This window comes from Triturus cristatus, chromosome 12 (assembly GCF_964204655.1).
Source record: "Triturus cristatus chromosome 12, aTriCri1.1, whole genome shotgun sequence".
NCBI lineage: Eukaryota > Metazoa > Chordata > Amphibia > Caudata > Salamandridae > Triturus > Triturus cristatus.
Genome location: NC_140595.1, coordinates 765,654,331 through 765,669,240, shown reverse-complemented (window position 1 = coordinate 765,669,240; position 14,910 = coordinate 765,654,331). Strand labels below are relative to the sequence as shown.

At 45.9% G+C, this 14,910-nt stretch overlaps 1 protein-coding gene across 1 annotated transcript in view; it reads left to right on the top strand.

Annotated features, from left to right (window-relative positions):
* Nucleotides 1–13,222, top strand: part of LOC146782763 (vomeronasal type-2 receptor 26-like) — a 128,471-nt gene extending 115,249 nt beyond the window's left edge. The window contains exons 5-6 of the mRNA XM_085637237.1: nucleotides 12,090–12,213; nucleotides 12,306–13,222. Of these exons, the coding sequence (XP_085493363.1) occupies nucleotides 12,090–12,213; nucleotides 12,306–13,222 (1,041 nt within the window). The remainder of the gene's footprint in view (nucleotides 1–12,089; nucleotides 12,214–12,305) is intronic.
* Nucleotides 13,223–14,910: the final 1,688 nt, after the last annotated feature.

Below are 14,910 nucleotides of genomic sequence, written 5' to 3'. Positions count from 1 at the left end.
GGGTCAGGGTGTTGTTACCTGCCCCCTTTTCTTGTTTTTCGTGTTTCTTTTTCTGTTTACTTGTGCCTCGGTCCTACCGAGGCACAAGATGGTTGCCAACACTTCCTGGTTTGAAGTGTTGACAGCCAATTAGCATGAAGCTCATGATCGGGAGGGTGTGCGGATCCACCGCGACCATAGATATCACTATCTTTATTTCTTAATTTCTCAAAAACTACTGAACAGATTCACACCATTTTTAAAAAGGACGCTTTCTGAGCCAAGCAATACCTTTTTGCAAAATTTGGTGTAATTCCATTCAGCAGTTTTTGCTATAACTGTGTCTAAACTTTTCTATGGGAAATTTTTTTTTTGACATCTATTTTTGTTTTTCTCAGGAACTACTGAACGGATTTACACCATTTAAAAATAAGGTTTCTTTCCGAGGCAAGGGCTACCTTTTTGCAAAATTTGGTGTAATTCCGTTCAGCAGTTCGGAGAAAACACGTTTTGGGAATTCTCTTTTTTCTTGGCCCCGCTTGACAAACCAACTCCAAACTTTCAGGATAGGAGCTGACCGGAGCGCAGATTCGGCATCCAGCGCCAAAGGTATTGGGAAAAGAATGTTACGAATTTCCTATGGATAATAGGTCCTTACTATAACTACCTACTGGCGACCAATATATATATATATAATGTAACAATATTATTAAAAATATACATTTTACATCATATTAATGTTTTTTTTAAATTTACTACAGATTATATATATGTGTGTGTACATATGTATATATAAATATCTATATATATAAATATATATATATATGTATGTGTGTGTGCGAGTGTGTGTGTGTGTGTGTGACCAAGGTGGTGCCAACCACCGAAATGAAATGCATCAGAGCCTTCTTGAATAAAAACGTTCAAAAACCTGAGCCCAGCAGTGTCAGTGCCTGTTTGAAACAGACATAGCAGGAGTGGAGGAATATATATAGTATTTTTGTTTTAACAATAACTTTGGCACCGTTAGACGAATATTCATGAATTTTCAATACTAATACAATACTCCCTTCAGCTGCTATCTTGAAAGTTTCAGGGTGACACATCAAGTGGGGGCTGAGAACCAGGGGGTGCTTAATTGCGCATTTTCCCCATGTTAATTCCCATTGGACATTTATATACGGCTACAGCCCGAACTGTTGAACAGAATTACACCAAATTTGTCAGCAAGGTAGGTATTGGTTCAAGGAAGCACCTTTTTGGGATTTTGTGTAAATCCGTTCAGTAGTTGTTGAGAATTTTTTTATTGATAAGTAATGTTATTGTTTTGACAATAAGCAACACCAGCAAATCAGCAATGGACACTGAGGATAACAAATCACAGCCAAATACATAATCATTCCATAATGTCTGACCCCCTAAGGCAATGTACACATAGCTTAGATTACTCCATGGTACCCAACCATTTGCCCCACACCCTGCGATACTTCTTTGGAAAACCTCGCGCTTCGTACATGTTTTTTTCTTGTGGAGCACACCAGTCCACCCCCCTCCGCCACTTTCCAGAGTAAGGCAGATTTGGACACTTCCAGGAGGCCACTATGTCTCGCTTGGCCAGTACCATTGCCGTGTTGAAAAATATTTTTTTATTCCTAGACCCATCCAGTCCGTCCGTAATCCCAAGGAGAGCGTGGCGTGGGTCATGAGGGAATTCCCACCCCAAGATTTCTGTGAGCTCTTCTTCAATGTCACCCAAGAAGCATGCCAAATGGGGACATGTCCACACCATATGGAAAAAGTCAGCTGGGTCATGACCGCACCTAGTGCAGGAAGCATTCGGGTAAAAGCCGGCCCAATGGAGGTGTACTGGGGTTAGGTAGGCAGTGTCACAAATATCAGAAGGAAGGTACCACAGGAGCAGCAACCTTTGGAGAGAATATATAACTTTTCTTCGCATGCGTTTACTTCGCATGCCGTTACTACGCGGTCGTTAGTACGACCGCGTTGTTACTTAGCATACCTTTACTTCGCAATTTGGAACTACGAATTGCAGTAAGGGGGTGCTGGATGTTGGAATAGTATAATTTACTATTCCAACTCCAGTCTATGCGGACACTAGGGAAGGTGTTGGATTTCAAATTCAACACCTTCCCGCCCTTACTGCAATTCGTAGTTCCAAATTGCAGTTCCGAATTGCGAAGTAAATGTATGCTAACTAACAACGCGGTCGTACTAACGACCGCGTAGTAACGGCATGCGAACTAACGCATGCTAAGTAAACGCCGCTTCCCTTCGGAGAACCAGGACTCAAACGTGATGAAATATTTCCCAACTCCCCTACCCCACTACAGCAAATAAATCTACCCCCAGCAGGATGGGGGAAGGGGGAAAATGGGATAACAAGAGAGACTCCACTTCAATGCCTGCTTTCCTCGGATTCTTATCTAGGATCTCTCTGGCATCTGTAATTACAAATAAATAGAATTACTATTGTTTATCACCTTGACTCCTAGCTACCACCACCCACGCTGACTACACCTTTACCTGAGCTTAACAGTGGAATAGCCTCTCTCTGAAACGATGCTGGAGATATTGTTGAACATGCAGAGTTGAAGAAGTAGATGTAATTACTTTCTAGGCAGGCAGTTGAAGGTTGTTGGTAAGCATAACATATATATATATTTCTACATACAGACTATTATCAATTCAATTACAGTCTCTGCCTAGAGATTCTTCATTGCCTTCCTGCGCAGCAAATGTTCTAATTTTCATGGAAGACTGCTCTGCCCAAGTAGCTGCCAGTCACATCAATCACTAGTTCTAAGTGACCAGAATATATTTATTTAGGAGGCAATTCTCTTGAGAAGCGGTGCAAAGTTCTTACTTAAAATGTCTTGTAGCAGAGCTGCTAACTCCTACGCGCTGTCTCCCCAAATACAAGGAGGGTATAAACTAAGATTGACTCACCAATGGCGAAGTACAAATACAGTACTCAAGACACTCCACAGAAATTGCCTCAAAAATTCTTAACGAAGACGAATCTCTGAAGGACTTTGAGCGCTGCCCAAAATCTTCTTATCTCCAGGGAGTCAGGCGGCCAAATTGAACTGGGTAGAGATTCGCCCCTGAGGAAATAACTTGACGATGCTGTGAGAGGATAAACAACGAGACACTTCCTCCTCACAGAAATGTTCAGTTGAAGTGCGTCGCATTCGAGGAACGCGCGCACAAACGGATCTCGCTCCGTGAATAGGCGCCATAATGGAAGGGGTGGAAGGAGCACTAATCTTCATCTCTGAGAAGGGAAATGATGGAGTCTGCTCCAGGGGTAACTCAGCTGTTTTCTTCTGCAAGCTACGAGTTTGGGAGCAGAGGAGGAGCACAGATTGCCTTTCCTGACAGGCGGCGTGCAAATAGTATAGTTGGATCAAGCGGAGTTTAGCTGATGCAGTAACCATCTTGGGGGCCAGGAGCGTGTCACGCCAATCCTCCTCATCTAGAGTACCCACCCACTCTTCCCATTGGCTTCTAAGCCGATCCGGTGAGGTCGGGGTGTTGTTAACCAGTGTCCGGTAAATGCAGGAAATACTCCCCTTCCCCAGATCACCCAACATAATCTGCGCTTCTGGAGGGCTGTATTAAGGAATCCTTGTCATCTGATATGTGTACATGGAGGGCATGGCGCAGCTGCAAATATTTGTAAAATTTTGTTGGGTGTAGGGAGTATTGGGTCCGGAGGTCTTGGAAGGAGCACATATGCCCACTCGCCCACACATCCCCCAATTGTGAGATTCCTATAAGATCCCATGATCTAAATCCCTGCAGCCCACTGACCTCACGGAGCCAAGTGCCATGCCAGAGAGGCATGCACTGAGTTAGCTTGTGTGTCCATTTAGTGTGATGCAGAGCTGCCCGCCAGGCCAATAGCGTGGAGCGCGTTACATCTGGTAAAATGGACGGAATGGATTCCCCAAACATCAGCGACTGGATTTTGGACAAACCTAGCTCGCTCAATTCAAGCCTGTAGGCCGGGTCGGACTTGCCCCCATTAAACCAGTCATGTATAGTCAGTAAGCGCGTAGCCAAGTAGTATAGGTATAAGTGTGTCATCCCCATGCCCCCATCGAATGGAGGAATCCGGCATAGGGTCAGGGCCAAACGCGCTCTCCCCCCCAGAGGAATTTGATGGCCATACTGTCCAGTTCCCGAAACCAAGCCCTCGGAACAAAAGGGGGTGTTTTGGAGAACGTATAGGAACCTGGGGAGAATCATCATTTTAAAGAGGGCGACTCTCCCTAAGGGATTCAGTGGTAATGTCTGCCACTTCTGAAGATCTGCGGGGTAAATTGAGGGACCAGCCTAGCAACCCAGATCCCTAAGTATTTGAAGGACTGACGCCGAATCGGTATTGTGGATTGCCAGTCATAGCATTCTCTAGACAAGTGTAGAGGGACCAGGACCGACTTATCAGAATTCAGTCGGAGGCTGGAGGCCTGCACAAAGGATTGCAGGATCTGGAGGCACTCAGGGCCCGACCGAGCGGGATCAGCTAAAAAAATGAGGACATCGTCCGCGTAGAGGGCGATCTTGTCCACCTCCATGTTGGGTCATTCCCATCCTTGGATGCGTCCCTCAAATGCATCAGGGTCACCAGGGGCTCCATGGCCAGGGCAAAGAGGAGGTGCAAGAGGGGGCATCCCTGTCTTGTTCCCCTCTGAAGGTGGAAGGCCTCCGACAAGACTCCATTGACTAAGACACGCGCCTGGGGCTGGGCATACAGAACGCGTACCAGACCTCAGAAATGGGGGCCAAAACCCATCATGGTAAGCACGTCGTCTAGATACCTCCAATCCACTGAATCAAAGGCCTTTTTGAAATCCACTAGGAGGATCACCAAGTAGGGGGTGAGCAGATAACGGTGAGCCAAGGCCAGGAGCAGCCTTTGGAGACAATGTCAAGTTCCATGCGTGGGCATGAAGCTGCACAGGTCTGGATGAACCAATATGGACAGGTATGGCTTCAGCCGCTGGGCGAGAATTGTGGCATAGAGTTTAACCTCTGGTAGACAAGACTTTCAAGTAAATTTTTTTAAAAATACAAACTTCATTCTCCTATTAAAAATTGATATTGCCCCCCCACTTACCCGCACTGTAAAAGTTTCATTCACACGCTGTTTTAGCGTGAAGTTCACTCGCACCTTTCTGCAGCGCCATTTTGGGTGAGGGTACTGCGCTCCTGCCATTCTTAGCGGACATCTTGGGCAGCGTTCTAGTCTTTAAGGGAACTCCTTCGCCATCTACTTAAGGCACCGAATGCAAGCGAGCAGCGCGCGCGCGCAGTGGGCGCACCAACGGTGCGCCGGAGGCGCGCCAGAGGCAAGCCCGTCTGCGCCATTCCGCGCCCCGGCCGCTCCCAGCGCCAGGAATGCTGCCCCGCTAAATAGCCCCCCTGGTCGTGTGACATATAGTAGAGACCAACTATTGCAGCTGAACCCACCTACAGATCATAATCCTTCCGCCATTAGCCTTTCCTGTGGACTAATTAACAGCCGGTCATTAGTCAAACACTCGGCTGAAGTCTATGGCCTTCTGGAGGACTTGAAGCTCGATGCACTTTTTATAACAGAAACCTGGGCTACGGCTACATCTACAGTAAGCCTGGGTGCCGCTTGTCCCAGTGGTTATAAAATTCTCCACAAACCTCGTTGTACAGGTAGAGGTGGCGGAGTGGGTATACTGTACAAGGACACCTTAGATTTTAAATCTCTTCTGATTGATGAGATAGGGGGGATAGAAGTCATGGGCTTTTCCCTACAGTCTCCGGGCGGGAATCTTCTAACGGGGATGCTCTGCTACAGGCCCCCGGGCGTGACCACACTTTTCCAACTTCTAGCTGACACCATCACCAATCAAATTTCGCCCATACTAATCTGATTGTATTAGGTGACTTTAACCTTACGGAAGATGGAGGTCTCGGCAGTCATCTGAGGGACCTCCAGCATACGTGCTCTAACTTAAATCTTCATCAATTAGTGGTTAGTCCTACCCACCAGAAGGGCCATACTTTGGACCTGGTATTTGCCTGCCCAGACACTACGGGGATATCAAGTATCCTGCCTATGAACTGGACAGACCACTACCTTATACTCTTGAGCACGAGGCTGCCCTGTCAAAAGAACAAGTCCAGCCAGCAGAGCCTCTATAGGAAGGATAGAGAAAGGGCCAAATTGGCTAAAGTCGGCCCGTTAACTATATCTTTGGATGCCAGTCACTTTTTCTCCGATAAGTCCGTGGATGAAAACTATAAATCATTCACCGATCAGATAATTAAGACTCTTGATCGCACCATTCCCATAAAATCCTTAAAGAAGGCGCGGAAAAGATCGGCACCCTGGTACAATGAAGAGCTGCGTCAGCTTAGATTATTTCGCAGGCAAGCCGAGAGGATATGGAGAAGAAACTATGCCGAGGACGATAAGCAAGATCTGAGATTAATCCAACTAAAATATAAAGCTTTAATCCTGAGGTCCAAGGCTGATTTTTATGCAAGCTCCATTGCCCAGGCCTCTAATGGGACTAAAACCCTCTTTAAGATTGTCCGCGATCTCTCCAACCCGGACTGCATGAACAACAAAGTAGCTCCCTCACAAACTTTGTGCAATGAAATTGCCACCTTCTTTCAGGAGAAAATCGATAATATTGTTAACACACTCTACGACAAGACGCAGGAGGGTTTTGAGGCAACAACTAGCCTGGCCGATGGAGCTCTTTCACCGACTGCAGTTTTGGACAGTTTTCAACCACTCTCTCAGGCAGCTTTTGACAGCTTAATAGAAAGCGTATCCTCTGGCTCTCCTATTGACCCCCTCCATCATAAAATCTGGAAACTGTACGGGCGTAACACCTTTCCCAGCCTGAGGCTGATCTGCAATCAGTCTCTGATGGCAGGATCAGTCCCGGAATGTTGGAAATTAGCAGTAGTGACTCCATTAATCAAGAAACCTAATTTGGATCCTCTGATTCCTGCTAATTTCAGACCCATTTCACTCCTGCCTTATCCGGTGAAAATTCTCGAAAAATCAGTTAGCATGACGCTGTCCTGCTTCCTAGAGGAGAACCTTCTGCTCGACAGGGATCAGTTCGGCTTTCGCCCCGGCCATGGGACGGAAACGGCTCTGGCCACCATGCTGGACAATCTTCGAATGCGTGCCGACAACGGGAATGCCACGATCTTAGTGCTTCTCGATATGTCGGCAGCTTTCAACGCGGTGAGCCATCCGGTCCTGCTGAAAATACTGGAGCAGTTAGGTGTCAAGGGCAGAGCGTTGCAATGGTTTCAATCCTATCTGGAGGGTAGACAGCAAGTAGTCACCATGACCCCGTTCTCCTCTAGCAGATCGCCAGTTGCGCACGGGGTGCCGCAGGGATTGGCAATTAGCCCTATTCTTTTCAACATCTACCTGCGGCCCCTGTTTCCTTTAATTAAATCTTTCGGAGTCAGCCTAGTGAACTACGCTGACGATACGCAGCTGGCTTTCTCTCTAGAGGGGGAAGATGCGATATCCCTGGACCAGTTCCAGCAATGTATGAGGCAGACCACGGACTGGCTTAGACGAAACTCCCTCCAGTTCAACAGCGGTAAAACCGAGGTGGTCTTTTGCTCTCTTACTAGGATCCCAAAACATCTACCTCCAGAATTTAGACTTCTTCCGGAGGAGGATCCCCTGATTCCGGTCAGAAAGGTGCGCAATCTCGGGGTGATTTTTGACGACGACCTCCAGATGGTCTCCCAGGCCAGCAAGACCGCTTCGGTCTGCTTTGCCCTGCTACGACTACTTCGAAGTATTCTACCTCTACTTCCTAGTGAATTACGTGCCATGGTAGTACGCTGCACAGTATTAAGCAGGCTCGATTACTGCAACTCCCTGTATTTAGGGGCTTCGCAGTATATCTTTCAGGGCCTGCAGAAGATACAATCAGCAGCAGCTAAATTAGTACTTGATCGACGACGCAGCTCCTCGTCCACTGGTGCACTGAGGGACCTGCATTGGCTCCCGGTCAGGGAAAGGGTCTCCTTCAAGTCTCTGTGCATGACATTCAGAGCAGTGCATGGTCTGGGCCCAGCCCCTCTCCAGGGCAAATTTGCTCGCCACATACCAATTAGGCAACTGCGCTCCTCTACAGCTGGCCTTTTGGTAGTCCCGAGATTTAAACGCTCTCGGGCGGGCGGCAGGGCCTTCAGCATAGTAGCCGCCGGGCTGTTGAATAAGCTCCCTCTGAACTTGAGACAATGTAATTCTCTACTCGAATTCCGCAAGGGGCTCAAAACCTGGCTCTATCCCAAAGCTTAGCCGATTCATTCTTCCAGTCTCGTCGTCTGCCTTTCCGGTATGGTCCCCCCAGTCTAAAGTGCCAAGATGCCCCTAGGGTGATAGTTGCGCTCTATAAGTTTATCATCAATCAATCAATCAATTTATAAGAGAGATGGGACGGTAGTCCGCGCAGCGACGAGATGGTGGTTGAGATTTAGGGAGAAGCAAGATGGTGGCCATGTCCATCTAGGGCGGGAGAAGCCCTTCTCTAAAGCTTCTTCGTACAGGTCTGTGAGACGCAAGATGAGAGTCTCATGAAACAGAGCGTAGTATTCCTGGGGGAGGCCATCTGGGCCAGGGGTCATGCCTGACGAGGTAAGGGTTATCCCATCGCCAATCTCCTCCCGAGTGATAGAGCGGTCCAAATCCTCCTGCATGACCGAACCCAGCTGAGGAAGGCAAGCGCCTCCCATTTCTAGTAAGGCCGAGAGTGACAGTACCGGGGTTCTCTCTGCGTAGAGCTGACGATAGTAGGATGCAAAGGTGCGAGCCATTACCACCGGGGATCGGTGTGCCGACCCGTCCTGGTCCACTATTTCGGGGTTAATGTGGTTCGCACTAGGATACGTGGCTAGTCTGTGAAGAATCGAGCCATTCTTGTCGCCCCAGCCGTATACTCCTGCTACTGAGGATCTCCAGAGGAGCTTGGCGGCATCCAATGCCAATGACAGCTGCCTGATCTCCACCTGAAGACGAGCTAACTGTCGTTCTCGGGAAGTGTCATCGGTAGTATGAGGGGATTGCTCGAGGCGCAATGCGTGTGCCTCCCGCGAGGGGATTTGTTGCAGCTGCACCTGTCACTTAAGTTTACCCATAGCGAAGCCCTGGATGGTGGCCTTGCCTGCCTCCCACAGGGTACCTCGAGAAGACACCGATCCATCATTGGTCAGGAAGTACTATTTAAGCTCCATCGCCACCACCTTTTTAAATTCTTTATCATGAAGGAACCAAGCTTTCATCCTCCACGTCAGGCGCACAGATGGAGGGGGGGCCCCCGTGCTAAGGAACACCGGAGAATGGCCGTAGATGCCCCTGGGGAGGATCCGGACATCTTGAATTGTGATGCAGTCAGTTGAAGGGACAAAAATCACATCTATGCGCGCCTGCGTATGGTGTGCTGCAGAGGTGGGAGTGAAATATTTGGTGTGAGGGTGCCAGGTATGCCATGCATCGCATAGGCCCAGAGACTCGGACCAATTCATTAATTGTTTCGCTTGCGCCAGCCTAGTGGTAGACAGGGGACCTGTCTTGTCAAGGTGTAGAGAGGAACCCAGTTGAAGTCACCCCGATAATAGTGGGGCCCAGGGGCAGGGGGGCCAGCAGGTCAGTGGAGTGTTTCAGGGTCATCCTGAGCATTGAAGGGGTGAGTACAGAGACACGAGGTTAAGGGGATTACCACCTAGTGCGCCACAGAGGGTCACTGATATTCCCTGGGAATCATGAATAACTTGTGTAAGTACAATGGGAAGGGTGCGCTTCAGAAGGATAGCCACCCCACGGGAGCCCCGGGTTAGGCCACAGTGCCACACTCTATCGTACCCATAGCATGCCAGGAAGGGACAGTGGTTACCCAACAAGTGCGTCTCTTGAAGCAGGAGCACCTCTACAGCAAGGCGCTGCACATAGCGTAGGAAAACCATACGTTTAAGTCAGTCTAGGAGGCCATTAACGTTCCAGGACAGAACGTGAAGGGAGTCCCCCGGAACAGGCGTGTCTGTCATGGGGGCTTGTGGTCGGAATGGTGGTGTGCGGCACCACAGAGAGCTGTGAATACGCACAGGGGATCGTGCTTGTGTGGTAGGGAGCATGTGAAGAGGCTGTGCATATCGCATAAGGGAACATCACAAAGTGTCACATGATAACTGGCGAAACAAAACAGCAAGAAACAACAACCTTGGGAAAAACAATCCCAATCCCTCCCTCTACTCCCTCCCCCTACCCTATACTTCAAGGCAGAAGCATCTGTAGGCCTACCAGTAGAAACAGGAACTAAACTATAACGCTCGGGTTGGGTTACGTGGAGGACCTCTCCATTTAGACGGATGTAATGTCTCGGCAGAAAGATAATGAAATAGTGCAATAAGTCCGCCGTGGTTCCGAGCCCCTACAGAGGGTGAAGCATGTCCCCGTAAAGACCGTACATCAGGTGGTGCCCGCTGGATCTTCAGAGAGCTGGGCTGCGAGAAAGATCCGAGTCCACTGCAAGACACCGCCATCCATATTATGATGCATGCGGAGATTTGCCTTTCCATGGCAGGGTTGCCACCATGGAAAGGCATGCAGTGTCTGGTGTTGGGGGCCCGTTGCAGGCCCCCAGGGTGTCGGAGGGTGGGGGTGCTCATGGGGGGTACCTATGGTACCCCCCTTTTTGCCATGCACTATGTGGCTGGCACCACGTGGTGCCTGCCATGTAGTGTATGGCAATGATGTGTGCACTCCTATTGCATTGTGGGCCGGTCTGCAGCCAGCAGATCCACACGCAATGCAATAGGCCCAGGATGCATCATAATATGCATTGCAGGACATCTGCAACTTCGGCGGTCGGTCCCTGGCTCAGTTGCGAGCCATCGTAATGGACCCCATAGTTTCAGTTAAATTGGGATCCTATCAATGTCTTAAAGCAAACAAACCTCAATAGACCTACTTCAAAGCTGGGGACTCTGATATTGTCATTAATGACAAGTACAAAACCTTCTAAGTACTACTTAACTCCAAAATGTTCATGGACAGCTACATTATCATATAAAGATGTTGAGAAAAAACTGTCTGTCTTCTCTCTGGGATAGATAGAGCTACAATGGCAAGAACCATGACTGGTTTAAATCCGGATTACTGGAACTCCATTCAGGCTGGAACACCCAAAGCCAATTATTAAAAAACTTTCGGTCCCACAAAAACTGGTGGCAAGATCTCAGTTTGATTCTCTCAAATGTACCCACATATTGTAGTCAACAAAGAAACAGGAGCAGCTACTTTTGGGCCACATTTAAAACTGTGGCTCCCCTTCACAAAGCTGTTGATAACAATACTGTGAAATATCTAAAAGACATATTTGCGCTATATATTTCAGAGAGGACTATAATATCCTCAGACAAAAATCTCCTTATGCCAACAAAAGTCCAGTGGGAAGTCATTCTGCAAAACTTAGCTTGCCTGCCCCAAAAATATATCCTGGATAAGGTGAATGAGAGCAATTAACTTTTTCCATTACTCATGTGCTATTATTAGGTGTATTATTGGTTAGTTGTGGTTGTTCCTCTTTGTGTTTTGAAACTACCAATGATAAAAAATAACTTTTCCGCTATGGGAAGTATCTCTCATTGAGATTTTGAACTTCAAGAGGAATAAGTAACATTTTGAAAAACATTATTTTCTAGATTTACTGTGAAGATTATCCAGTTTAAAAATGAAATACTGATACCTAGAGATCATAACACTGAATTTCACTAACAATCTTACCATCACACAGCAATTGCATATAGCCATTTGCTTCTCTGAAATTATGTGAGATACTGTATCCATCTGCAATGAAGCCCCCATGAGTAAACCCCTTCCAATGAATATTTTATTGTTATCGAAAGAGATAAGAAGTAGTATTTAAGCTCACTCATGTTATGCTACTTTTCTTCATATAACTACATAGTATTTCTCCGCTTCTTCAAGACATTGTTTGAGTTAGCAGTACTTCAAACAGTATTTCATTATTAAACCATTATCTCAATGTAATTATTTTTTGATCTAGGTACCTACTTCAGTGTGCAGTTCCAAATGCCCCACTGGATTCAGAAAAACTATAATACCAAGAAAGCCCATGTGTTGCTTCCAGTGTGTCCCCTGTGTTCCGGGGGAAATTTCTAACCAAAGTGGTAAGAGGACCAGAAAAGCAGTGGTTTGAGGGTTGATATGACATTTGCAAGAAAACAACTCATATGTAATTCTCTTTATTTCTATCTTTCAGATTCGATTGCATGCTTTGTATGTCCCTGGGATCAGTGGTCCAACAAGAATCAGAACAAATGCATCTCAAAGATGATAGATTTTCTTTCCTACACTGAAACCTTTGGAGTTATCTTGGCAGCAATCAGCATTTTGTCATCAGTGATACCTGCTCTCATTCTGGGACTCTTTATTTGTTATAGGAACACCCCCATCGTCAAAGCGAGTAATTCTCACCTCAGCTACATCCTGCTTCTGTCTCTCACCCTGTGCTTTCTCTGCTCATTAACATTCATTGGCTACCCAACGCATGACAAATGCCTCATATGCCAGACTGCTTTTGGTATCACTTTTGCTCTTTGCATTTCTTGCATCTTGGCTAAAACCATCATGGTGGTCATTGCCTTTAATGCCACCAAACCCAATAGTAAATTAAGAAGATGGACAGGACCCAAATTATCCTACACAGTGATTGGTGTCTCTACACTCATTCAGGTGATTCTGTGCATCTCTTGGCTGATTCTCTCTCCTCCTTTCTCAGAAAAAGACATTCATTCTCAGCCAGGAATAATTATATTGGGGTGTAATGAGGGTTCTATGGTTGCATTCTGGTGCATGTTGGGATATGTTGGATTTTTGGCTGCCATCAGTTTCATAGTTGCCTTCCTAGCTAGAAACCTGCCTGACAGCTTCAATGAAGCTAAGTTCATCACCTTTAGCATGCTGGCATTCCTCAGTGTCTGGGTATCATTTATTCCTGCCTACCTCAGCACTAAGGGCAAGTACATGGTGGCCATGGAGATCTTCGCCATCTTGTCTTCCAGTTCTTCCTTGGTTTGCTGTATATTTGTTCCTAAATGCTACATCATAATGTTTAGATCCAAGATGAATACAAGGGATTATCTTATGGGGCGCGGTGCACGACAGACCAAAATCTGAAAGAATGTTAAGTCATTTTATTTGTATATTGGTTATGTTTCTTTTTTTGTTTAGAGTTCACATTTCAATCCACCTTGATTCATGATGGTTTGACATGCATAGACTGTAATGGAGTGATTCACAAAGCCTGTTCTATGAAATACATTGTGAGGCCTAATTTTCAAAGTATATCTTGAGAGTATTTGTGTGTGCAGCTGTGCCGTACTCATGATTCTTCATTACAACACACTTACTCATTGAGAAAAAATTATTCACAAAGCTTTTCAAATATTTTCCCTCAAATGTTAAAATATCCAACCAATAACTGAGGGATGTGGGTGCATCTGCTGCAGTTTGAACTAAGAAGGTTTAAAATGTTCTACTACAACTATGGTGCAGTCTGATATGTGAATTAGTTATCTTTTGCACTTGAACAACATTTTAAAAACCAGCAAAGTTGATAAATTTACTAATTTTAATCTATTTCTCTGTGCTAACTATTATTTCATTTATTCTGTTTGAATCAGTTCACTGCATGTAACTTGGCAGTAAACAAGAAGGTGATGCTATGAATTCTGGGATTTTGCAGACACTTTTATTTAAAAATCAAACAGATCAAAAATGTTGCCGGGACTATAAATGAAAAGAAATTGTACTAAAAAATTAAATTAATTGAAGAGTTAAACATGCATGTTGAGGATAAGCACCTTATCTAAAAACTTCTTTAAATACGTGTCTATAGACCTGATTTATAGAGGAAAGCGAAGCCTTTCAAATCCACTAGCTCAACAGGAAGTGTGGTAGGCGGCAGGCCAGGCTGTACGGCCTTTGCCTCTCTGCAGAAGACTACTCATCACATTTAGAGATGCCCACCGTCTCTATGCTGAAAGTCCATCTTCTTTGCATTGCAGGCCAAAGCAGGGAAAACCTGAATCAGGAGGACCGCCCTAAATAGGACAGACTGCCTGATGCATAGATGGCAGCTGATTTGTGCAGATGATATGCTGTCTTTGATTATGCACCAGTAGAGCTGACCGATGTTCAACCGGTGCCCAATTAGCACTTCTCCTACCTCTAAATGGGAAGCAAACCACAAATTTAGGGAGCAGGTGCTCCGGCTATTTATGGCAAAGCTCCTGTTCCACCAAACTATAAATGGCCTCCTAATTAATGGATGTATTGTTACTCTTTACATTATTGCCAAATGAAAATAGATGTGTCACTTCTCATTAAACTAAGTTCGAATTGGAGGCAGAAATGAAGACAGAATTGAAACAGGTTACTACCTATAGTGGTCACCACAGATCAGACAGTAGCATAAGTGTGAAAGGTGAACATCAAGGAGAGCAACTGCATCATGAAGGAATAACAGACACAATAGCTAATCAAACGTTATCATTTATAAGAAATATCATGTCAATGTAACATTTTGAACTAATAAAACACAGAAATTCAGCAGTTATAGTTAGCAGCGCTCGCTATAACTTGCGCCCCTTCCATACACTGACAATTACCTCACATAATGATGGCATAGAACATGTGGTGAGTGATGTAATATGTGAATTTGTAAGCAGTGCATGGAAGGGACACAAGTTATAGTTAGCTCTCGTAACTATAACTGGTGAATTTCTGTGTTTTTTAAAGTTAAAAACATTACAATGTCCCTGCCATAGTCTCCGAACTATAACATCACTTTAACCGTTGTTTTT